The following is a 26960-nucleotide window of genomic DNA, read 5'->3' on the forward strand; positions in this document are numbered from 1 at the left end:
GAGCCACAGGCACGGCAGAAGAGGGAGATAACGGTCTGCAAGTGGACCATCAAACCTGAGAGTATAGTCTGGCTCAAAAGCCACAAAGCAGCAGGTGTTGTATGTACCACTGCCTGTTTAGGCAGAATGCAATCTACTAGGATTATAAATTCCAACACTAGCCTAAACAAATCCTGAGTGCTTTTTGCAGAAAAATAGAGAAATGAAGACACGTATCCGAAAAGATCATGGGTTAGGCTGTGCCCCCAGACTTTTCAAAATGGCACTGTCCAACCCAGTAGTCCCTAGCCACACGTGGCTATCTAAATTAACATGAATATTAATTAAATGAGATATAATTTTTAAAAATTCAGTTCCTCAGTCATACCAGCCATCTTTCAAGTGCTCAACAGCCATGTGTGGAGCGGCTTCCACACTGACAGGGCAGATACAGAACATTTCCATCATCACAGAAGGTTCTATTAGACAGTGCTGCTCTAAAATAGAGCTTAGTCTCTTTCTCATTGTTCTATGTGCCTCTCCCTTTCCTTTCTGTTCTGCTGAGATTTTGAAGTTTTAGTCCACATTCTCAAACTATTAAACTCTGGACAAAACTCCAAATCTAAACTTGCAGTTGTGATTTACTTGCTCTTCGAGGGGCAAGTAAATTCTGCTCAGTGATATATGGTTGATGGCATCCACAGAGGAAGTTATAAAAACATCTAGACAATACTGGCTGAGTTCGAGCCCTGGCAGTTACTGTACTGTAAGGTTAAAGATGGTACCATACATCCATTTCTAAAAAGCCCATCTTATCACATGTGTATAGCACCATTTATTTATCCTTTGGGCTTCCATAGAAGGCAATGGAGCAGAGGCTTGATAAGTCAATGTGCTACATAACATTAAACAAGTTGCTTGGATGATACAGTTGCATTAAAATTAGTAACACATGCCATGCATTCCCCCCCTCAAAAAGCAAATACTCACATACTTAAGGAATTATCAGCATAGAAAAACTGACTAAACTATATCTTCTTTACCAAACCTGGAGCCAATTCTTTATCCCCTTAAAAAGTTTCCCATAGGTACACAATTTCATTTAGAATTTCTCCCGAGTAATCAAATTCATTGACACAAACATTCCAAAGTAAATTAAAAATAAACTGTAAGAATCAGTGTATGTGGGAGAGTGGTTAGAAATCCTTTAGAGATTAATGCTTTGACAAGCTTCCCTGCAATCAACTATTTTAGAATTATCTTATTAATTAGTCTTTTAAGTTTTCAAATTTTGATGAATGAATGGATGGATGATGGTTTTAACTTTTTTGTTTCTGATTACAATATATTTCCATAGCCAACACAATTTAGGACAATCAGTATAAAAAAGAAAGAGAGATGTCAACTCAGTCTTCGTTATGATTTTAAAGGTTTTTATAGGACCATTATTAAATAAAACAGTATGGACAGAGTACTAATCTTTTAATTGGTAAACAACAAGAACACTGCTAAAGCAAGGAAGCAGTAATTTCATAAAATACCAAGTGGCCAAAGTAAAAGGTATTGTCTGACCCTAACACTTCTGCAGTTGCTAGGTCCTTAACCTTCAGGCTCTGCTCCACAGAGCAAGGCAAAGATTAGCCTATATTTAGAGGGGGGGGGGTACAAGCTGCCCTGTATGAAAGGCCCAGACAACATGTTCTAACTCTATCTGTTGGCCTAGATGCCCGTAAACATTTTTGTTCTCCATAGTCTAGGTGTGGATTCATCTACTACTTAGCTCCAGACCATACTGCCCAGGTCCAATACGCCAGCAATTTGGCCCCTTGACATTTTCTAGCCTTTCTACAGCTTCCTAAACTGAGCTCTCTGAATGGTTACATGAAGGAAATGAGAAGGTGAAGGTGTGAAGCAAGGGGGTATATGTATGGAAGCTTCCAGTGCCAGTAAACTATAGGCTGCCAGGAAAGAGGGAAATATACAGAAGGTAGTCTAGAATGGTGAAACTGTAATAGGTGGAATCTAGAAAAAAGTGGGTAATCTCAGAGAATCTGTTGGGATTAAGAGCTGTAAATTGGTTTATGATAAAGTTACAAGGATTGTGAAGCTAGTAAAGATAGTGGTGGTTGGAAAGTAAGGGTGTGAAGATTAACTAGGGAATGTAGGGGGACAGAGTGGAATAGGGAGGATATGATAAATATAGGTAGACTCATTTGTGAAAATGGTAAGCAAGATTAACTTTAAAAAACTCCTTTTCACAACATGTTATTATGTTTGAAAAACTGCAAATATTTTCAGACTATACGAATACTTCAGGAAAAGTACTCAATCAGATGACAAATTGGCAAGTCAAAGTTGATAAACTTATTTTGGTCTATGTTTCAGCTCCAAAGTCTACCCTGTTGCTACCAACACATAAACACAAAGGTACGTACCTAAATATATCAAGTATTGTATAATAGGTAAACCGGAATGGAAGCATTATCAAGTAATAACCCCATCCAAGCAGCCCCTGAAATTCCAAAAACAAAGTTAGATTACCATCCTCTCAATCCCTAAGACCTTACAAAATCACTAGTTAAGCTTTGCATTCTTTTTTGTCCTTTTCATAAAACTTCCCTCTGTTGTATGTGGTTCCCTCTTCCTGGCTACCTCATCCTTCTTAAAAAACCAACTACCTTTGTTTGACCTCATTTCATCTAATATTGTTATATTTTTCTTTTATCACATAGTTTTTGTATTAAATTTGCTTCAACACTTTTTCTGTTGATATTTACATTAGTTGTCAAATTCAATTGCGAATTTTCCTCCTAAAATCATAAATATTCATTCTCTCCTCTTTAGAGTTAGTACATTAATATATGATACATACAAATAACAAGAAAGAGAACCATTATTGCTACCTTGGACATCTGTAAATAAATGGCAATTATATTAAGCACAATTATAAATCTCCACATAGCTGCTAATCTTAGTAATATTGTTAATTATTATTTTAAAAATGTTGATCACTGCTGCTCTTATTAACTAGCATATATTTAGGACTCTATAGTTTACAAAACATTTTTTTTCTTTTTTTTTAAATAGCCACACCTGTGGCATATGGAAGTTCCAGGGCCAGGGGTTGCATCAAGATCTGCAGCTGCCAGCCTACACCACAGTGTGCAGCAAAGCTGGATCCTCAACCCACTGAGTGAGACCAGAGATTGACCCTGCATCCTCACAGACACTATCTTAGGTTCTTAACCCACTGGCCACAATGGCAACTCCCAAAGCATTTATTTTTTATATGTCATATTATGTTAACCTGAGACCCTCTGTGTCCATGGCCCTCTGTGTCTATGGCTCTGGAACTTCATTAGCAGACATTAGAGTCCCAAACAAAGTCAAGCCCAAAACAAACTGAGGAAACCTGGGCATACAGAAAACTACTCTTTGAGTCATATTATAACTTCTTTAGAAATCTGTGCTTTTCTACTTCAGAATACCCCAAACCAGTTACTTAGAAATATTATTTTTAAAACATTACCAAGTACTCCACAAAAATGTATGATAATGGAGGAAATTCTAACTGTTGCACAGTTGAAGGGAGTATGTTCTTGAAATGCTAAACCCAAGTATAAGAGGTGAGTATAACTCTAAGAACAAGAAAGAGAAACTCTAAAAAATTTCTCTGAAATTCATTATCAGTATAATTTGACCGTGCATAATTTGAAGGGGGAAGAATGTATCTTTATTCATCTCTAGATCCCCAACAGCAAAATACCAAGTACTCTGGAAGATTCTTAAATACCTGCTGAACTTATTAACTGAATCACCTCCATGCTACCAGACCTTTAAGACTAATTTCAAAGATATGGCCAAGGTGCCTATAGAGATTCCAAGTATTTCCCTAGAAGTAGCTTAAAATTAAGTAAAATGAAGCAACAAAGAATTCAGTAAACAGTCTAATTTAAAAGTAGAAGATCTATTAAACATGTAGCAAACATTTTTAGACATGTAAATAAATCACGTTATAAAACAAGGCACAGAAAACTCTTCAAATAATTGGCACAGAAGTAGGGGAAAAAAAGGATAGTTACTATATTGGTTCATTAAGGAGTCAAGAAAAAATAATTAAACCAATAAATCTACCAAGGAGCTAGGTATACCTAACAGGCTTACGTTCTGAATATTTCTTTTGCTCCTATTATACAGAGATCAACACAACCAAGTGAATGAACAAAAAATAAATTCCAGCTATGAAATAACTTGCCCTTGGCTGTGGTCTTGAGACAACATAGCTGTAGATCCTGTGGTCAGCTGTATTAACCTGCAGGGGTCGGGATGGTGGTGGGTTGAAAACACTTGGTACACCCTCTTGCTCATTCAGTCTATCTTGTACAGCAGCCTAAGAAGAAAAGAAGAGTAGCAAAAGCTTCAGTGATGCTCAAATCAACTGAGGAGAGATCACCGGGGAATGTATATTCACGGACTTTTCTTTAACTTGCTGTGGTGCGAGGCAATGTGTGGTGATGACTCCAGGATTCATACACAGTAGAAGAGTCCAAGGAAATTGTCTGGAAGCTCCATTTATATAGCAAGCACACTGCTTTTCAGATGGTACGTGTTATTTAGGGTGGCTGGGATACAAGGTGCTTCACTATACATGCCTAAGGAAAACTATCCACAGAGAATACAACAATGTACACAGTGCCCCCAGAGCTGTGCGATGAAGCAGTCCTGATGGGTGATATTTGATGAAGGGGTTGGCTTTGGAGCAGAGAAACTTAGGTCTGAATCCTAGCTCCAGCACTGAGAAAAGTTGCCTGGCTTTTGTGCCTCAGTTTTCTCATACACAAAATGAAGAAACAATATTTCTCAGGGTTAATTTGAAAATTTAACGAGGTGATCATACATAAAGATTCTAATACAATTCCTGCAGACAGACGATATTCAGTAAAAAAAAAAACAAAAAACAAAACTCGGGAGTTCCCGTCGTGGCGCAGTGGTTAACGAATCTGACTAGGAATCATGAGGTTGTGGGTTCGGTCCCTGCCCTTGCTCAGTGGGTTAACAATCCGGCGTTGCCGTGAGCTGTGGTGTAGGGTGCAGACATGGTTCAGATCCCACGTTGCTGTGGCTCTGGCATAGGCCGGTGGCTACAGCTCTGATTTGACCCCTAGCCTGGGAACCTCCATATGCCGCAGAGCGGCCCAAAGAAATAGCAAAAAAAAGACAAAAAAACAAAAACAAAAACAAAAACAAAACTCAATCCTTTCCTCTGTTCCCCCAGGAATGTCTCAGTGTAGTAAAAAATTTGGCCTTACCCAAAGGGAGATCTGGTCTTTGCCTTGGGCTTCAAGAGATAATGTGTCACACCTGAAAGGAGTGTCTTTGTTAGGGGATCTTAAGATGGTGCTGACCACCCCAGAGAGACCATCCAAGTGATTTAGGCTGGGGACTTTGAACAGTATCAGTCAACCTGGAGACTGAGTTCAATCACACAGGCAACCAGTCAGGTCAATCATGCCTATGTACTGAAGCTCCAGTGAAAACTGGAGCTGAAGCAAGCTTCCCTGGTTGGCAATACTTTGTGCATACTATAACACATCCATGCCAGGAGGGTAACATATTCTGATTCCATGAGAGGAGTATGGTATCTCTGTGTGTGGGACTTAAGACTCCGCCCTATGTGTCTCTTTCTTTAGGTGATTTTAAGCTATATCATTTCTCTGTAATAAACTGTAACTGTGAGTTACAGCAACGTTCAGTGAGCTCTTCTAGTGAATTATCAAACTTGAAGGTACTCTGAGGAATGCTGTGAACTTGCAGTTACTGTCAGAAGTGTGGGTGATCTTTTGGAGGACTTGCGTGCCTGCTAATCTTGACAGGTGGCTTTAAAATTTGCCATATGGAGTTCCTGTCGTGGCTCAGTGGTTAACGAATCCAACTAGGAACCATGAAGTTGAGGGTTCAATCCCTGGCCTTGCTCAGTGGGTTAAGGATCCAGCATTGCCATGAGCTGTGGTGCAGGTTAGACACGGCTTGGATCCCGTATAACTGTGGCTGAGGTGCAGGCTGGCAGCTAAAGCTCCAATTAGACCCCTAGTCTGGGAACCTCCATATGCCCAGGAGTGGCCCAAGAAATGGCAGAAAGACAAAAAATAAAATAAAATAAAATTTGCCATGTGACTAACTTCAGGTAGTGCTCTAGGTTTCATGTTTTTAAGTATTAAAACAATGAAGGAGTTCCCGTCATGGCGCAGCAAAAACGAACCCAACTAGGAACCACGAGGTTGTGAGTTCGATCCCTGGCCTCAGTCAGTGGATTAAGGATCTGGTGTTGCAGTGAGCTGTGATGTAGGTTGCAGACATGGCTCAGATCTGGTGTTGCTGTGGTTCTGGTATAGGCCGGCAGCTACAGCTCCAATTAGACCCGTAGCCTGGGAACCTCCATATGCCACAGGTACGGCCCTAAAAAAGGACAAAAGACAAAAAAACAAAAAAACACAATGCAATGGGGCAAGAACAGCCTTTTGACAAATGGGGCTGGGACAAACGGATATCCACATGCAAAATGATGAAGCTGAACCCCTCAATCACAATATATACATGGAGTCGTGGTTCAGCAGTTAATGAACCTGACAAGTATCCATGAGGACACAGGTTCAATCCCCGGCCTCACTCTGTGGGTTAAGGACCCAGTGTTGCCATGAGCTGTGGTGTAGGTCGCAGACCAAGGCTCAGATCTAGCTTGGCTGTGGTATAGGCCGGTGGCAACAGCTCTGATTAGACCCCTAGTGTGGGGGCCTCCATATGCTGCTGGTTCGGCCCTAAAAAGACAAAAGGGAAGTAATTCAAAACACATCAAACACCTAGATGTGAGTGTTGAAATTTATAAACTTCTTTAAAGAAATACTGGTGAAGATCTTTGCGACCTTGATTAGGCAATAGATTTTCTTTCTTTTCTTTTCTTTTGCTTTTTAGGGCCACATCTGCAGCATATGGAAGTTCCCAAGCTAGGGGTCAATAGGAGCTACAGCTCCTGGGCTACACTACAACCACAGCAACTTGAGATCCGAGCTACATCTGCGACCTACACCACAGGTCAAGGCAACATCAGATTCCCGACCCAATGAGCAAGGCCAGGGATTGAATCCCCATCCTCAAGGACACTAGTCGGATTCATTTCTGATGTACCACAATGGGACTCCAGGCAATGGTTTCTTAAATAAGACACTAAAAAGCAGAAGCAACAAAAGAAAAAAAATAAACAAATGACTTCATCAAAACTGAAAACTTCTGTGCAACAAAGGACACTAGCGAGAAAGCCAAAGACAACCCCATGGAATGAAAGAAAATACTTATAGCTCCTGTATCTGATAAGAGCCTAGCATCTAGGACATATAAAGAACACTTATAACTCATCACTGAAGAGACAAAGAATCCAATTTAAAAATAGGCAAAGGACCTGAATAGACATTTCACTAAAGATAAACAAATGACCAAGTACATAAAAAGATGTACCATGCCATTAGCCATCAGAAAAATGCAAAAATCATGGTATACTACTTCACATCAACCAGAATGACTATAACATAAAGACAGATGTGGAAGTTCCCTTGTGGCACAGTGGGTTAAAGATTTGAGGTTGTCCCCATACCAGTCCAGGTCACTGCTATGGCGAAGGTTCAATCCCTGGTTTGGGAACTTTCATGTGCTACAGGTGTGGCAAAAAAAAAAAAAAAAAAGAGAGAGGGAAAGAAAGAACGGGAGTTCCTGTTGTGGCTCAGTGGTTAACAAATCTGACTAGGAATCACGAGGTTGCAGGTTCAATCCCTGGCCTCCCTCACTGGGTTAAGGATCCGGCGTTGCCGTCAGCTGTGGTGTAGGTTGCAGACGAGGCTTGGATCCCGGGTTGCTGTGGCTCTGGCGTAGGCTGGCGGCTACAGCTCTGATTAGACCCCTAGCCTGGGAACCTCCATATGCCGTGGGAGCAGCCCAAGAAATGGCAAAAAGACAAAAAAAAAAAAAAAAAAAAAAGAAAGAAAGAAAGAACAAAAGAAAGAAAAGATGGATATTACAGGTGTTGGTGAAGATGTGGAAAAACTGAAACCGTCATACATTATTATTGGGAAAGTAAAACAGTGTAGTCTCTTTGGAAAGAGTCTGGCAGTTCTTCAAAGGTTAAACATAATTATCACATGAGTCATCAATTCTACTCCTAGATATACACCCAAAAGAAATGAAAACATATGTACCCATAAATACTTACACACTAATGTCCACTGCAACATTAATGATAAGAACTAAAAATGGAAAACAATTCAAACGTCTATCAACTGATAAATGAATAAACATATTGTGGTGTATTCATTCAAGGAGTATTATTTGATACAAACATACATACATACATATAAAGTACTGATACATACTATGACATGGATAAATCTTAAAATATTACGCTAAGTGAACACGTCAGAAAAAAAGGGTTAAATATTGTCTGACTCCACTTACATAAGGTATCTACAACAGAAAGTGACAGAAAGTAGAACTGTGGTTACTAGAGGCTGTAGGGAGAGGGTAATGGGAAGTAATTGTTTGATGGAGTTCAGAGTTTCAGTTTGAGATCATAAAAAAGTTCTAAAGATGGACAGTGGTAACTGCTGCACAACAATATAAATGTACTTACTGGCACTCTATTGTGATGCCACTTAAAAACAGTTAAAATGGTAAACTACATACTTGGGTGAAGTCAAATTTTCTTCACATACCTCAACTAAAACTATACATCACAAAAGATTAAAGACAGAAGTGGATGTGGAAATCCAGCTGTTTTCTATTAAGTCAGACAAAAAGATTTGCAAACATTTATGTTAAAATGTAATGAGTTTATTACTGCACTAGGCCAGGGATTGAACCTGCACTGCCACATCAACCCAAGCCACAGCAGCAACAACACCAGATCCTTAACCTGCTGGGCCACCGGGAACTCCAAATTTATTATTTTTAAAATGAATTAATAAACTAAGAAAATTTTCAGTTTTAATTTGTAACATGGTAATAAGTATCAATAGATAATAACCCATATAAATAGAAGCTCTTTGGAGGTTCTCAAAATTCTTTTTTTTTTTTCATCTTTTTGCTATTTCTTGGGCTGCTCCCGCAGCATATGGAGGTTCCCAGGCTAGGGCTCCAATCGGAGCTGTAGCCACCAGCCTATGCCAGAGCCACAGCAACGCAGGATCCGAGCTGTGTCTGCAACCTACACCACAGTTCACGGCAACGCCGGATCGTTAACCCACTGAGCAAGGGCAGGGACTGAACCTGCAACCTTATGGTTCCTGGTGGATTCATTAACCACTGCACCACGATGGGAACTCCCATCAAAATTCTTAAACGTTGGGATTGGCAATATGCACACTGTGGTACATGGAATGATTGGCCAATGGGGACCTGCTGTGTAGCATAGAGAACTCTACCCAGTATTTTGTGATAATCTATTCAGGAAAAGATTCTGAAAGAGAATGGATGTGAGAACACGTATAACTTAATCACTGTCACATACTTGAAATTATCACAGCACTGTAAATCAACCATACTTCGATAAAACTAAAAAAAAAAATCTTAAATGTTAAAGAATGACACCAAAAAATTTGAGAACCTCTGGTTTATCTGGGGAAAAATATACACCTTTTTAGACATGCGCAAAAGTATCTGGAAAAAAAAAAAGCACAAAAAATTGTTGATACTGTTGTTAGGGGTACAGAACTGAGAAACAGTAGCAGGGAAGTGATTTCAATGAGATTTTCCTCATATTTCATTTTAGGTTTTGTTTGAACTTTTAAAACTAAAGTTATTTTTAGGTACTTTATGTATAGTTTTTACAAGTTACTAAAATAGACTAAAGGTTTAGAAAAATGTTAAATGGCATAATCCCATTTGTATAACAAGAAAATTATATATAAATCTTAACACCATATAGACAAACATAAATAGTCTAAAAGGATGATACACACTAAAATTTAATACTAGCTATCGATGAAATGATGGGATTAAGGATGAACGTTTTCATCTTTATAATTTTTGGAATTCTTTGCCTGTGTGGGTGCACACATGTGCATGGGTATTTTTGCAACAAATTTTTAATATCTGTGTAAGTCGTTTTCATGTTATAGGATATTTGATATTATATCAGATTAACTATAAACCAATATATAAACAAAGAAGAGGCAGCAATAGTAGGAAACAATTGCAATTTAAAGTAAAATGCATCATCCTGATGCTTTATTAACAAATGATACTTTTTCTTTTTTTTTTTCCACTTTTTTTAGGGCTACACCTGTGGCAAATGGAGATTCCCAGGGGGTTGAATCGGAGCTGTAGCTACCAGCCTACACCACAGCCACAGTCACGCCAGATCTGAGCTGCAACCTACACCACAGCTCATGGCAAGGCCAGATCCTTAACCCACTGAGCAAGGCCAGGGAGCAAATCTGCAGCCTCATGGATGCTAGTCAGATTCGTTAACCGCTGAGCCACAAGGGAAACTCCCCAAAAGATATTTCTTTACAAGAAAGTTCTAATAGCCACGTTTTCATATGTCTAACAAAAGTTAGAATGTTTCCCCACCAAATAAACATAGAACTTATTAGTGCATCTTATTTGAACTACATACTGCCTTTCCATAGCATGAAGAAAGCATTCTCTTTTTTTTTCCTTTTAAGGGCTGCACCCACAGCATGTGGAAGTTCCCAGGCTAGGGGTCAAATTGGAGCTGTAGCTATTGGCATACTCCATAGCCACAGCAATATCAGATCCAAGACACATCTGTGACCTACAAAGCAGTCTTTGGCAATGCTAGATCCTTAACCCACTGAGTGAAGCCAGGGATTGAAACAACATCCTCGTGGGCATTAGTCAGGTTCTTAACCTGCAGTGCCACAACAGGAACTACAAATTTATTCTTAAAGACCAAATAGTCATAAATTTGAAAAAAACCTATTGAGAGAAGAAGATTCCTGCTGTGGAAGAAAAACAAAACAAAACATTCCTTTGAGATCCATTATTAGAAAAGGGAAGAAAAATAAGCTCAGAATGAATCTTTTCATATACCTCTATGTTCCAGTTATGCTGTTCCAAGGTATGGCGACACTGATCCATAGATTCTATGCCAGTCAGATCCTGAAAGATAAAAACAATAAGTTACTTAGGGGAAAACCAATCGTACATATGTTTTTAGCTCTAATAGAATATTTATGAATACTGCTGAGAAAACACACTGAAGTGTTAAAGGCAGATGTTTCAGTACAATAAAACCTCACTATTCAGATTCATTCAGTTATTACAGATATTACTTCTCATACAAGAAAAAAAAATGGAAACTTCTTGTCTTTTAAAACTTCAAGGCTTTCAATTAAGATTACATGATTAAAATAAATATTCTCTCAAATTCAAGTTTAAAAAATTAAAGATTTCTTCAACTGCTGTGTCCAGCAAAATATTTTTTAACGCTTAATATCTATTCTATTTATAATACATAATATAATACAGGTTTCCTGCAAAATAAAATGCTTTTCATTAACTTACCTCATTTTACCTATTGGCACATAAATATAATAGCTTATAATATAAACTGTGTAAAACTTTTTATTAAGTGTCTATGGAGTTCCTTGTGGCTCAGTGGATTAAGGATCTGGTGGTGTCACTGGAGTGGCTCAGGTTGCTGCTGTGGCATGGGTTTTACTCTGTTTATGCTTCTTCTCTCGCTCTTCTTCCATCCCCTCTAAATGTAGAAATTTCCCTACAGAAGTGTCCTTGGTTTTTGCTTCTTCCTAGAAAACTCATTTAATCCTCAGCCTTCAAAGTCACTTTCTACTCAAATGATTTCTAATTTCTGTATCCACCACCTCTTCTGAAGTTTAGCAGCACATTTCCACCTAGATATGGCATGAGTACCTCAAACGCCTCATTTAAAACCACTCTGTGGGAGCTCCTGTTGTGGCTCATTGGTAACCAACCTGACTAGCATCCAAGAGGATGTGGGTTCAATCCCTGGCCTCACTCAGTGGGTTCACTATCTGGCGTTGCTGTGAGCTGTGGTGTAGGCTGGCAGTTGCAGCTCTGATTTGACCCCTAGCCTTGGAACTTCCAATGCTCCACATTCCACCCTAAAAAGCACTAAATAAATAAAATCACTGTATGTGTTAATGACATACCACCTTCCAAATTGTACAGGCAAAGATGATATGTGGAACCTCAGCCTCATCCTTGAGTACTCTATCTCTTGACCTACATACACACTTCATTAGTAATCAAGTTCTGTTTTCTTTTTTTGGCAATACCTGCAATATGTGGAAGTTCCCAGACCAGGGACTGAACCCATGCCATAGCAGCAACCCAAGCTGCTGCAATAACAATGCTGGATACTTAACCCACTGAGCCACCAGGGAACTCCCTGTTTTCTGTATAATATCTTTCTATATAATATCTTTTCTCTATAATACCTCATATTTATGTTATAGATATTATAACCCCATTTCTATTCCTACAGCTGGCATCTTTAACCAAGCTTTTATGACACCTCAAGTGACCTGTCAAAATAATTAATATCTCTCTCTCCTTCCAACTCTTCTCTCCTTCCCCCATATACTCTTACCTTTTTTTATGTGTGCTTTTTTTCTTTTTCCTTTTTAGGGCTGTACCCACAGCGTATGGAAGTTCCCAGGCTAGGGCTCAAATCAGAGCTACAGCTGCTGGCCTACACCACAGCCACAGCAACTTGGGATCCAAGCCACATCTGCAACCTACACCACAGCTCACGGCAATGCCGGATCCCCGACCCACTGATCGGGGCCAGGATTGAACCCGCATCCTCATGGATATGAGTTGGATTCATTTCTGCTGCACCACAATGGGAACTCCTATGTGTGTGTATAAAAGTTACTTCTCTGCTCAAAACTTTTCAGTTGACTGGATAATAAATTCCAAAATCCTTAGGCTGGCATTCGAGTGTTCCTATAATGTGGCCCCAACCTGGTTTTCTACATTATTTTTTATTTCCCTTTAGATGTCCAATACTCAACAAATTTAAAAGTTGATGTGTATATTAAATACTAGAATTTCCACAGAGCTAAATCCTAGCTTCAAAGTTTAATACAAAAGTCAAATCCGGAGTTCCCGTCGTGGCGCAGTGGTTAACGAATCTGACTAGGAACCATGAGGTTGCGGGTTCGGTCCCTGCCCTTGCTCAGTGGGTTAACAATCCGGCGTTGCCGTGAGCTGTGGTGTAGGTTGCAGACGCGGCTCGGATCCTGCGTTGCTGTGGCTCTGGCGTAGGCCAGTGGCTACAGCTCCGATTAGATCCCTAGCCTGGGAACCTCCATATGCCGCAGGAGCAGCCCAAAGAAATAGCAAAAAAAAAAAAAAAAGCCAAATCCACCCATCCATCCTTTCATGCAACATGTTTATTGCTATTGTCTATTCTGTTTATTATTTACTATGTCCAGGGATAAGTTCATCTGGACATAGTAAGTAATACACAGAACAGAAACTGTATATTACGTACATTCATCAAGAAACTGCTTTTTTTTTTTTTTTTTGTCTTTTTGCCATTTCTTGGGCCGCTCCCTCAACATGTGGACGTACCCAGGCTAGGGGTCGAATCAGAGCTATAGCCACCGGCCTACGCCAGAGCCCCAGCAACGCGGGATCCGAGCCGCGTCTGCGACCTACACCACAGCTCACAGTAACGCTGGATCGTTAACCCACTGAGCAAGGCCAGGGATCGAACCCGCAACCTCATGGTTCTTAGTCGGATTCGCTAATCACTGCACCACAACGGGAACTCCAAGAAACTGCTCTTAATAACTAGAAAGCAACAAGAAAAAAGAGAATGATCTCAACCTGACAAGAATGTGGTAACATGCACTACTAAGTAAGGAGCCTGAAATTCTTGCTTTGGTTCTATACCCTGTGATCAGAAACCAGATGCATTTTAATTCCGAATTCTAGTTTCCTTTATGTGCAACATGTGGGATTTAATATAGATTGGCTATCCTTTCCATAGCCTAAAAGAACAAAACAAAAAATGAAGTTTACATTCTTTAGGTATGCAGTTGTTTCCTTTTTTTAGAGGTTTTTTGGTTTTGGTCTTTTTAGGGCCGCACTCATAGCATATGGAGGGTCCCAGGCTAGGGGTCAAATCAGAGCCACAGTCACTGGCCTACGCCACAGTCACAGACAGCAACATGAGATCCGAGCCGCATCTGCGACCTACACCACAGCTCACACCAATGCTGGATCCTTAACCCACTGAGCGAGGCCAGGAATCAAACCCTCATCCTCATGGATGCTAGTCAGGTCCGCTACTTTTTTTTTTTTTGCCATGCCCATGGCATGTGCAAGTTTCCAGGCCAGAGATCAAACCCATGCCACAGCAGTGACAACACCAAATCCTTAACCTGATGAGTCACCAGGGAACTCTCTGTAATTGTTTATTTTAAAAAATAGTATATAAATTTTCCTAATAATATTTTTATGTTTAAAATACTGTAAAATCTTCAATTCTGAAATTAGAAAGCTCTGTTAGGAACTCTAGAGATCTATAAAGATCTATGGCTTTGATAGCTCTGCCAATTTAGATTTTGGCTTCCAACAACCTCTTATCAGCTTGGCTATTGTATTCTGGCTTGTAATAGGCTCCCCTTTAACTTCTGATTTCCTCATAGCCCACTACAGAGAACTGAGATGTCCAGCGTTTCACCCCCTCTCTATATTCTCTTTAAGAACTGGACTTTACCTTTATTTTCTCAGGGTGTGAATGACTATTCTGTCTTATGCACCTATAATTTTCTACTATTATCACTATTTACACTCATTCTACTGCCTTATCAGAGAATAAGGCTCCTAAAGAGCAGTGTACACAGTAAAGCCTTAAAAGACTGCAGAAAAAGTTAGTCCAAGTTAAAAAGACCTTTTAGTAACAACTTCAATAATCCTAGCTATTAAGTGAAACCCTCTATACATTTTTACCAAAACTCACTGCACATGAATACCTTGGTTTTGTTTTTGTTTTTTTTTTTTGGTCTTTTTGCCTTTTTCTGGGGCCACTCCTGTGGCACATGGAGGTTCCCAGGCTAGGGGTCTAATCGGAGCTGTAGCCATCGGCCTATGCCAGAGCCACAGCAACGTGGGACCCAAGCCACATCTGCGACCTACATAATAGCTCACGGCAATGCTGGATCCTTAATCCACTGAACAAGGCCAGGGATCGAACCCGCAACCTCATGGTTTCTAGTAGGATTCGTTAACGACTGAGCCATGACAGGAACTCCTACCTTGGCATTTTTATTACATTCCAAATGTTCTGACTAGATGCTAAGCTGATTTAAAAATACAAATTTGCAGAATCTTCCTGGAGATCAGTAAGTCAGAGATAGAGCCAAGGAATCAGTGCATTTTTCTGAAAGCTCCTTAGCTGATACTAATGCACAGCCAGGCTTGGAAATCCATGATACTGTACAATTCTTAAAATTCCACGAATTTTAAGTCATTTATTAAACCTAATTTGCAAGCAAAACCCTTTTGTAAATAGTGAATCAGGGTAAACCAGAAACCCAACTGAACAAGTCTGCTTTCAATCACTACTGATGAATATTAAAAATAGACACTAGAAATAAGCTAGGACAGGACTGTTCATTCATATATCAACAAATATTCACTGATCCAGTATTTCAGATCTCTGGGATATAGACAAAGTCCCTGCTCTTACTTAGTTTGTATTCTATTAGAGGGAGACTGGCCAAAACAAATCACATACACAGAGGAAATTAAAAAAAAAAAAAAAAAACTTAATCTAGACAATTCCTTAGGATTGGGTGCTCAAGGAAGGTCTCTCCAAGGAGATAATAATCTGCAAACATCTGAATAAATATAAGGGTCCAGCTATGGGGAAATATGTGAGAAGAGTATTCCAGGCAGAACAATGCAAAAACTCTGAGACAAAAGGATTTATTACACTAAGAATTTGTTAAAATCCACAGAATTTTACAGCAGAGTGGAACCTTTATGTATATAAAATAAAAAAATAATTTAGAAGGTCAGGAAATCCCAGAATGGAATTCAGACTATAACAAAAGAATCTAATTGTATTAAAGATATATGGGGAGTTCCCATTGTGGCTCAGCAGGTTAAGAACCTGACCTGTACCTACAAGGATGTGGGTTCAATCCCTGGCCTCACTCAGTGGGTTAAGGATCTGGTGTTGCTGCAAGCTGTAGCAGAGGCTGCAGATGTGGCTCAGATCCCATGCTGCTATAGCTGTGGTCTAGGGCGGCAGCTGCAGCTCCAATTTGACCCCTAGCCCAGGAACTTCCATATGTCGTAGGAGTGGCCCTGAAAAGAAAAAAAAAAAAAAAAAAAAAAAGATATATGAAACCAACTCACTAAAGGAGTTGTGGCGGGATGAAAGGTGATGATCTAAATAACTCTGGAAATGAGTGGAATCTGTAAGACTAAAGGCAAAAGGAACTGCATACAAGCACTATGCTCTACTGGAAAGAGTTGTTTCACACGTGGGTAATGTGTTAGTTTTGAAGCCACTCTATGTACATATACTGGAATTGGAACAATTAAGTAAATAGATGGTAAGAGCCAGTTTTCTCACTGCTCAAGTGGGAAGTTACAGACAATCAAGGGGAGATGGCAAGAATGATCCCTGTGGTAATGGATGAGAGATGCAAACATTTGAATCAACTCATGGTTAAGTTTAATACAGACAGATGGTTGCATACAGAACTAATTAACTTAGTATATGCCCAGGCATGTCCTTGCTTTGTCAGCTGAGAGGGCCTAGAAGCAACAACACACACCCCAATAACAAGCACACACAATGCCCACATTTGGGTTTCTGATATTGTTCTCCAATAAAAGCAACCAGATTCTTTGGAGAAATGGCTAATTCTAGGACTGGAATAGAAAACACACAAGATGAGCCTGGAGAATCTTGTAATTCCAGAAATTAAGATAATGCTCAAAACTCCCCACAATGATGTGGGTATATCAAAATGATACTGGAATCAAATGAAAGAGCTCCCAGGGGTCAAAGCTGGTACAAATTGAGCAACAAAATAAAGCAGTGACAGATTATAATCCAAAGTACAAAATAAACATCCATGAGTCCATATTGCTAGAAATACATGACAGAATAAATGGGGAGAACAGACAAACATCCTATACAGAATTTCAAATAATTATGTAGACAGGAGGTCCTGCTGTGCCACTTTGGCAGCATTTCTGCACACCAGGACACAGGTTCGATCCCTGGCCCAGCACAGTGAATTAAAGGATCCCGCATTGCTGTAGCTGTGGCGAAGGCCAGCGGCTACAGCTCCTATTTGACACCTAGCCTGGGAATTTCCATGTGCTGTGGGTGCAGCCCTAAAAAGACAAAAAAAAAAAAAAGGTAATAATTTTGGTACATTAATTGTGACAGACTGACCAAACTAGTAATGTGAGATGTTAATAGGGAACACACAGTGAAGGTAGGTATATGAGAAGTCTGCATACTATTTTTGCAAGTTTTCTATAAATCTAAATCTATTCTAAAATGATTTAAAAAACAGAAAAGTAAAACTGGGGACACAGCTGAGACAGAACAAATTTAGCAAGGTGGTAGATAAGGTCTGGGAAGTAGACAAGGGAGAAGGCGCTCATCTAGGGCAGTTTCTCAACCTTGTCTGCATCTTAGAGGGGAATCTACAATTATTTAGACTCCCCTCCCCAAGCAATTTAATCAGCTTCTCTGAATATGCAGCTTAAGCAGAGGGAAGGAGCTTGCAGGTGATTCTAATGTCCAGCCAGGACCCAGAATCACTAACCCAGAGCCTTAATTCTAAGTTCAGCAGGAGTGTCATGATCATACGCAGATTTTTTTTAAAATGTTATTTTGGCTACTGTGTGAAGAATTAATTGCAGAGGGTATGAAAGAGAGCAAGGCACAGCAAGGAGACTATATAGGAATCCAAGGGAAAGAAATGCTGGTTTAGGACTGGAAGGCAGCAGTGAAGAGGGAAAGAAGACAGAACTAGGGTTATACTGTCAATGTAGAGCCAAAAAGACTGGATAATATGTGCAAGTGAAGAGAAATATAATGAGATAGATTCATAAGTGAATGGGATGATAGTGTCATTTACTAAGAATGAGGAAAACTGGAGTTCCCACTGTAGCACAGCAGAAACAAATCTGACTAGTAACCATGAGGTTGCAGGTTCGATCCCTGGCCTCACTCAGTGGCTTAAGGATCCAGTGTTGCCATGAGCTGTGGTGTAGGTTGCAAACTTGGTTTGGATCTGGAATTGCTGGCGGTGGTGTAGGCTCGCAGCTAGAGCTCCAATTTGACCCCTAGCCTGGGAACCTCCATATGCAAGAGTTGGGCCCTAAAAAAACAAAAACATAAAGAATGAAGAAAAGTATTGAAATAATTCTGCTTATCTTAGTGAGAAAAATTTATATCTGGTAAAGAGTGTTTTGAAAAACTAGGGGGGAAAGTGGAACAAGGCTACCAAAGATGAATGCACTCTCACTTATTATATCATGATGCTAAATGCATCGTGTGGGAACAGATCTCTTGACCTCAGTGATAGCCAGTAGGATGGCTAGTGATCCCAAAGGTCAAAATAAAAACCATGCCAAACTCATCTGCCACTCATTGTCTGAAAATAGTTGTACTCACAACCTGGACACAGGTTGGCTACCTGGGTTTTCTGTTTTATACTTTTTAAAACCTAGTATGAATTAGGTTAAGAAAATTTAAACACTAGAGAAAGATGGGACGGGGGAAGGGGAAGTTTCTCTCTGGTCACAACTACTATTAATACAATTGGTTTAACATTTTAGTATATTTCCTTCTAGTTCCCCACACTCCAAGAAACAGATTAGAGTTTTGATTCAATCTCCTTTCCAAACTTAAAGAACAAACAAACAGGAGTTCCTGTCGTGGCTCAGTGGTTAACGAATCCTACCAGGAACCATGAGGTTGCAGGTTCGATCCCTGGACTTGCTCAGTGGGTTAAGGATCTGGTATTGCCATGAACTATGATGTAGGTTGCAAATGCGGCTCGGACCCCCTGAGTTGCTGTGACTGTGGCATAGGCCAGCGGCTATAGCTCCAATTAGAACCTAGCCTCGGAACCTCCATATGCTATGGGAACAGCCCCAGAAAAGACAGACAAACAAACAAACAAAAACCAAAAGAAAAAAAACAACAAAAAAAAAAACTCCAAAAAATATCTAGGGGAAAAAAACACCAAAAAACATCTAGGGGGAACTGATTGATGCGCTTTGCTTCTCCCTTCCAGACTTGATAAATATCCAAACACCTCTGCTTTTTGATCTTCCTAGGACTCTTCCATTGTTTTTTCTCCTGGGGTGGGAACCAATTGTTCCAACCCACTCTTTCCACTAACCAGCCCCACCTTTCACATCATTTCGTACAGTAAAGTTTGGGGAGACTCCGCTCTGCTAGATGTGCACAAATTTGAGCACTCTTATTTACTATACCAAATACTCCCTTATGCATTATTAGCCTTTGTAACTATTTTAATGGTTTTATATATATATAATATTCAAATTGCCTAAAACAATTTACATATAGATGTTACAACTGCTTCTGATTTTCTGCTATTAAAATATGAACATTTCTAAACCTGTTAAACTATTTTTTTTTTTTTAAGGGCCACAGTTGTGGCATATGGAAATTCCCAGGCTAGGGGTCAAATCAGAGCTACAGCTGCCAGCCTACACCAAGCCTACACCATAACCACAGCAACACAGGATCCAAGCCACGTCTGCGACCTACACCACAGCTCACAGCAACGCCAGATCCTTAACACACTGAGTAAGGCCAGGGATCAAACCCTCAACTTCACGGCTCCTAGTCTGATTCGTTTCCACTGCCCAACAACAGGAACTCCGTAAACCTGTTAAACTTTCTCCGTATTTAGGATTTTTCTCCTTAGGATCCAGTTAAACTTATGGGCCAAAGAATACACATATTTTTAAGTTCTTGGTATATATATGCCCTTCAAAAGGACTATTCCAATAGGGTAGGGCTGGTTTCACTGGGTAGGGCTGATTTCAATGTGAATCAAAAGCTAAATATGTCTCAAGCCAATAGCCATTTCAGTACCAATTAAATTTTGCAATGCCAGCTTTGTTCAAAAGGAAAGAATAAAAGGAAAGAATACTGCAGTTTTGGCTGGAGACACTACACACACACACACACACACATTGCTTTTTAGGGCCGTGCTTGTTGCATATGGAAGCTCCTAGCCCCCCCCCCACACACACACACATTGCTTTTTAGGGCCACGCTTGTTGCATATGGAAGCTCCCAGGCTAGGGGTCAAATCAGAACTACAGCTGCCAGCCTACCAGCCACATCAACAAAGGATCCAAGCCACTTCTTCGACCTACACCACAGCTCATGGCAACTCTGGATCCTCGACCCACTGAGTGAGGCTAGGGATTGAACCCTCATCCTCATGGATACTCACTGGGTTCACTACCTCTGAGCCACGATGGGAACTCCCTATAATTCTCTTTTAAAAGAAACTTTCTTTTGGAGTTCCCGCCGTGGCTCAGTGGTTAACTAATCTGACTAGGAACCATGACGTTGCGGGTTCGATCCCTGGCCTTGCTCAGTGGGTTAAGGATCTGGCATTGCTGTGAACTGTGGTAAAGGCTGCAGATGCGGCTGGGATCTGGCATTGCTGTAGGCCGGTGGCTACAGGTCTGATTAGACCCCTAGCCTGGGAACCACCATATGCTGTGGGTGCGGCCCCAGAAAAGACAAAAAGACAAATAAAATAAAATAAACAAAATAAATAAATAAATAAATCTCACTTTATAAAAAAAAAAAAGAAAAACTTTCTTTTGAGAATCCATTTATTTCTATATCCCCAAAACCCAGTGCAGTGACTTACCACACTAAAATGTTTGAATCCTCCCCTCATGCCAATGATCAACTTTATTTCTCTCTAGTTTTGAAATACTGTTCTTATTATCACTCATTTATTCCTACTCTGTGTAAGGAATTATTTTCCTCAACAATCTTATGAGACAGATATTGCCATCGTGGCCATATCAGTAGAGAACATTGAGACTCTTTAAAAAGAATTATGTGGAAGGCACTCCACACTAATTCAGGTACATAGTAAGCGCTCGATAAAGGTTAGATAAATCTGCAATCTCTCCTCACTGGATTGCTTTTTAGAACTTTGGTTTACACTCAGATCTCCAGACATCCAAGGTGACTTGAGTGGCACTAGACAAAACAACTTCAATGTATAGTTTGGCACCTCCTCTTCCCTCTAATTTCTCAGGGCAAATGTCTTCCACAAAGCCCTTATTGGGCAGATCCACCCGAGTCTGTCTTACTTAGAAATATCCCCTGCTCCAAGACAATCTTTCCCTTTTTCCTCCTCCCCTTGGAGCTAACTCCTCTTCCATGAATTGCCCTCCCAAAGATTTAGGAAAATACTACATTTAATTACATCAATTTTCACAAAAGTTTAACACACTAAGTTTAGCATTAGTAGAAGGGCAGCGTTTATCTTTAGGGCAAAAAATACGCTGAATCTCTCATTAGCAAAATACATGGGGAGATTGGAGGAAAGTGTATAAACTATTCTATCGCCTTCTCCTACTCCAGCCTTTGTCTAAATTCCTCCCCTCCCAAATCAAAACATAAGAGGATGTCAACACCACCAAAATACTGTGATCCCTGATCTATCTCTTGCTTAATGACTCAAGGAAGGTATCACCAACAATAGATGGTACAGTGTTTTAACCAGATGTCTCATTCAACTATCTGGATAGGGATTAGGTAACTAGAGGTAATTACAGTAATCACTGGAGTGCTTTCCTAAGAAGTGTTTATCCTTCCCCACCTCATCTGTTTATACTAACAAACACTGTAGGAGGTTGGTGAGAAATCTCAGTTGATACCTAAGTACTCTCTAAATTCCACTTGGCTTGCTGGCTCTAACTTACTGAGGATGTATACTAACTTTTGTTTTCAGTTATTACCAGAGAGAAACTTGGCAAAAAGCAGAGCTCTTTGTTCTCTCCTTTCTACCACACAAAGCTTTGCTTTATGCAATAAGCAGTATGCCCTCTCTGGTAGTGGCAGAAGAAATGGAATTTGAAATCCCTTCAGGAAGTGAAGTGTTCACCCCTAAGCTCTGATCTGTAGCTAAACCTCTCACATTCAGATCTTTTTTATTCAACTTACTTACTGATTTACCAAATTAAATACCAGCAACTCCTATTCACTAAGCACCTATGACTATGCAGTAGGCACTATGAGTAATAAAGCCCTCATTTTCACCATCGAGGATCCCAAGGATTCAAGAGCTTATGTACCTTGTCTAAAAATACCCTTGTTCAAGAATAATGACAAGTGTTGGGCTGAGACTGAAACCTAGAACCACCACCTCCATAGTCTAGGTTGTCTCCTATGCTATACTGCCTCCCATTACTATTTAATTCATGTTAGAAAACAAGAAGTTTTCAATAAATCCCCAATTTGGAAAATCTCAACAAAATTTCTGTCAATTGAGAATGAAATATCTGGAATTTTTCTAATTTTCACATTAAAGAGTAAGGATAAACTATTTCAACCACTCATTTTGCACAAAATGAAACTGAGGCTAAGCAAAGTGAACAAGCTTTACCATGTCACAGAGCCATGAGGGGGGCAGAACTGTCCAGTCTTCTTATTCCTAGTCTCTTCTTTTTTCACTGTACCTACTGAGAGCTAGATAACAGTTCACAGATATAAACATAAAATTTTTCTTCCTTATGCCCAGGGTCAACAACCAATTGGTGTAGTTTTGTTCTTTGAACAAAGTTTATTGTCAAATAAGACTGGTAGGAGTTCCCGTCGTGGCGCAGTGGTTAACGAATCTGACTAGGAACCATGAGGTTGCGGGTTCGATTCCTGCCCTTGCTCAGTGGGTTAAGGACCCGGCGTTGCCATGAGCTGTGGTGTAGTTCGCAGACGTGGCTTGGATCCCACGTTGCTGTGGCTCTGGCGTAGGCCGGTGCCTACAGCTCCAATAAGACCCCTAGCCTGGGAACCTCCATATGCTGTGGGAGCAGCCCAAGAAATGGCAAAAAGACCAAAAAAAAAAAAAAAGGACTGGTAAATGCTGCACAACAAACCCCACCCCCCATGGAAATTCCCTAAACTTTTTTTTTTTTTTTAATACTGGCCACACCTGTGGCATATGGAAGTTCCCGGGCTAGGGGCTGTATCAGAGCTTCAGCTGAGGCCTATGCCACAGCCACAGCAACACCAGATTCCAGTCACATCTTTGACCTATGCCACAGCTTGTTGCAGCGCCAGATCCTTAACCCACTGAGCAAGGCCAGGGACCAAATCTGCATCCTCACGGGCACTACGTCAGGTTCTTAACCTGCTAGCCACAGTGGGAACTCTGGAAAATGTTTTTCAAAAAAGAACACATGGAGTTTCCGTTGTGAAGCAGTGGAAATGAATCAGACTAGGAATCATGAGATTGCAGGTTCAATCCCTGGCCTCGCTCAGTGAGTTAAGGATCTGGCACTGCTGTGGCGTAGGCTGGCAGCTACAGCTCCGATTTGGGGAAAAAAAAAAAAGAAAGAAAGAAAGAAATATAATGTGCTAATATTAAGCTTGTGAAAAATGTATCTAAGGATACTAAAACTATAGGCTAAATTTGAATTTACTTATTTATTTTGTCTTTTTGCCATTTCTTGGGCCGCTCCTGCGGCAAATGGAGGTTCTCAGGCTAGGGGTATAATCGGAGCTGTAGTCACCAGCCTACGCCAGAGCCACAGCAACATCGGATCTGAGCCGCGTCTGCAACCTACACCACAGCTCACAGGCAACACGGGATCCTTAACGCACTGAGCAAGGCCAGGGATCAAACCCGCAACCTCATGGTTCCTAGTCAGATTCATTAACCACTGAGCCATGACAGGAACTCCTAAATTTGAATTTAAATGAAAAAACTCCACAGTTTAACTGGCAGCACTTTCAATTCCCCAATCACAGGATTAATTCTATAAATCTGAAAACTATCAGACAAGTCTTCTGTATGTAAAACCTTTTCTATATGTATCTTTTTGGAGGTCCTGCATTCCTTCAAGTACATGATAGGCTACTTGGTAAGTATTTATCTTCTAAATGCCAATTATAAAAAGACATTTTGGAATTCCCACTGGAGCTCAGTGGGTTAAGGACCTGATATCTCTGTGAGGATGTGGGTTTGATCCCTGGCCTGGCTCAGTGGGTTAAGGACTTAGCATTGCCACAAGCTGTGGTACAGGTCACAGATGTTGCTTGGATCTGGTGTTACCGTGGTTGTGGCAGAGGCCACAGCTACAGCTCTGATTCAACCCCTGACCTAGGAACTTCCATATGCCACAAGTATGGCCATAAAAAGAAAAAAAAAAGGGGGACATTTTTGCAAATTTTCAATTCTACCCTTTATTAATTATCCCCTGGGAAAATAAAGAGAAATGTAAGAGAACATATGTACAAGTGAATATTCTCCAAGACTGCCCCCCCTTTTTGATAGAGCCGTGCTATTTATCAGGTACTTTACATGCATTATCTCATATAACCCTTTTAAGAACCCATGAAACTCTTTCATAATAAAAACTTAACTGGGGGAGTTCCCGTCGTGGCACAGTGGTTAACGAATCCGACTAGGAACCATGAGGTTGCGTGTTCGGTCCCTGCCCTTGCTCAGTGGGTTAACGATCCGGCGTTGCTGTGAGCTGTGGTGTAGGTTGCAAACGTGGCTCGGATCCCGCGTTGCTATGCCTCTGGCGTAGGCCAGTGGCTACAGCTCCGATTCAACCCCTAGCCTGGGAACCTCCATATGCCGCGGGAGCGGCCCAAGAAATAGCAACAATAACAACAACAACAACAAAAAAGACAAAAGACAAAAACAAACAAACAAACAAACAAAAAACAACTTAACTGGGAATAGAAGAGAGTTTTCTCACCCTGATCTAAGAAACACTCACAGCTAACATAATAATGGTCAAAGACTGGGGAGTTCCCTGGTGGTCTAGTGGTTAGGACTTGGTGCCTTCCCTGCGATAGTCCAGGTTTGATACCCAATCACATCAAGCTGCTGCATTGCCCAGCCAAAAAAAAAAAAAAAAGTCAAATGATTTCCCTCTAAGATTAGGAACAAGACTAGGATGTCTACTCTTACCATTTCTATTGAACACTTTACTAAAACAATTAAGTGAGAAAAAAAGGGGGGGGGGCATCCAGATTGGAAAATAAGAAGTAAAACTGCATCTATTCACAGATTACATAATCTTGTATAGGAAAAAACTAAGAAATCTTCAAAAAACTAATAGAGAATTAATAATGAGTTCAACCAGGTGGCAGAATACAAGATCAATATACAAAAATTATATTTCTATATACTAGTAATAAACAACCTCAAAATAAAATTAAGAAAACATTTCCTTTCTCAGCACATCAAAAAGAATAAAATATGTAGGAATAAGTTTAATAAGAGAAGTGCAAGATCTGTACACAGAAAACTACAAAATATCACTGAGAAACTAAAAATCACTCGAATAAATGGGAAGATTTCTCATATTCAAGGACTGGAAGACAATACTGTTATGGCAATGTTCCTCGTATTGATTTACAGGGTTAACAGCAATCCCTATCAAAATCCCAGCTGCCAGAAATTGACACGGTGATCCTAAAATCCTAAAATTTATTTGGAAGTGAAAGAGATTCAGAACTACCAAAACAATTCTGAAAAAGAACAGAGCTGGAGGACTCATACTTCCTTCCTTTCACACTTATTACACAAGACAATGTAGTACGAACATAAGGATACGTGCAAATCAATGGAATAGAAATGAGAGCCCAGAGGCAAACCTTTAGTTATAATCAACTAATTTTCAACAAGGGTTTCAAGGTTATTCAATAAGGAAATCTTTTCAAGAAACAGTGCTGGGAAAATTAAATATCCACATCCAAAAAGAATGAAGTTGGACCCCTAACTCGCATCCATTAACTAAAAATGGATCAGACCTTATATGTAAGAGCTAAAGCTATGAAGTCTTTAAAAGAAATTCACAAGACACCATTAAGTGAAAAGACAACCCACTAAAGGGAAGAATATTTTTGCCAATGATATATCCGACAAAGGACTTGTATTCAAGATATATAAGAATTCCTACAACCCCAAAACAAAAGACAGCCCAACTACGAAATGGGAAAAGGACAGAAATAAATGCATACCTACAGTCAATTAACCTAAGACAATGGAGAAAAGAGAGTCTCTTCAGCAAATGGTATTGGGAAAGCTGGACAGCAAAACTTAAATCAATGAAATTAGCATACTCCCCTCACATCATGCTCAAAAACAAAGTCAAGATGGTTTAGAAACCTAACTATAAAGACATAATGCCATAAAACTTCTAGAAGAGAACATAGGCAAATCATTCTCAGACACAAATTATAGCAATGTTTTCTTAGATCAGTGTCCCAAAGCAAAAGAAATAAAAGTAAAAACAAATGGAACCTAACTAAACTTAAAACCTTTTGCACAGCAAAGGAACAAAACATCAACAAAATAAAAAGAAAACCTATGGGAGTTCCCGTTGTGGTGCAGTGGTTAACGAATCCGACTAGGAACCATGGGGTTGCGGGTTCGGTCCCTGCCCTTGCTCAGTGGGTTAACAATCCGGCGTTGCTGTGGCTCTAGCGTAGGCCAGTGGCTGCGGCTCCGATTCGACCCCTAGCCTGGGAACCTCCATATGCCGCAGGAGCGGCCCAAAGAAATAGCAAAAAGACAAAAAAAAAAAAAGAAAACCTATGGAAAGGAAGAAAATATTTGCAAATGATGTGACTGACAAGGGGCTTATATCCAAAATACACAAATAACTCATACAACTCAGTACCCACCCCC

General features: G+C 40.1%; 1 protein-coding gene across 3 annotated transcripts in view; it reads right to left on the bottom strand.

Moving 5' to 3' along the window:
* FAF2 (Fas associated factor family member 2) overlaps positions 1-26960 on the bottom strand; it is a 52421-nt gene that overhangs the window by 18982 nt on the left and 6479 nt on the right. For all 3 annotated transcript variants that reach the window (XM_003123660.4, XM_005661468.3, XM_005661467.3), the window contains 3 exons: positions 11077-11145; positions 4235-4369; positions 2415-2491 (listed from right to left, as the gene is read on the bottom strand). In XM_003123660.4, the coding sequence (XP_003123708.1) occupies positions 2415-2491; positions 4235-4369; positions 11077-11145 (281 nt within the window). The remainder of the gene's footprint in view (positions 1-2414; positions 2492-4234; positions 4370-11076; positions 11146-26960) is intronic.

Source organism: Sus scrofa, chromosome 2 (genome assembly GCF_000003025.6).
Source record: "Sus scrofa isolate TJ Tabasco breed Duroc chromosome 2, Sscrofa11.1, whole genome shotgun sequence".
Lineage (NCBI taxonomy): Eukaryota > Metazoa > Chordata > Mammalia > Artiodactyla > Suidae > Sus > Sus scrofa.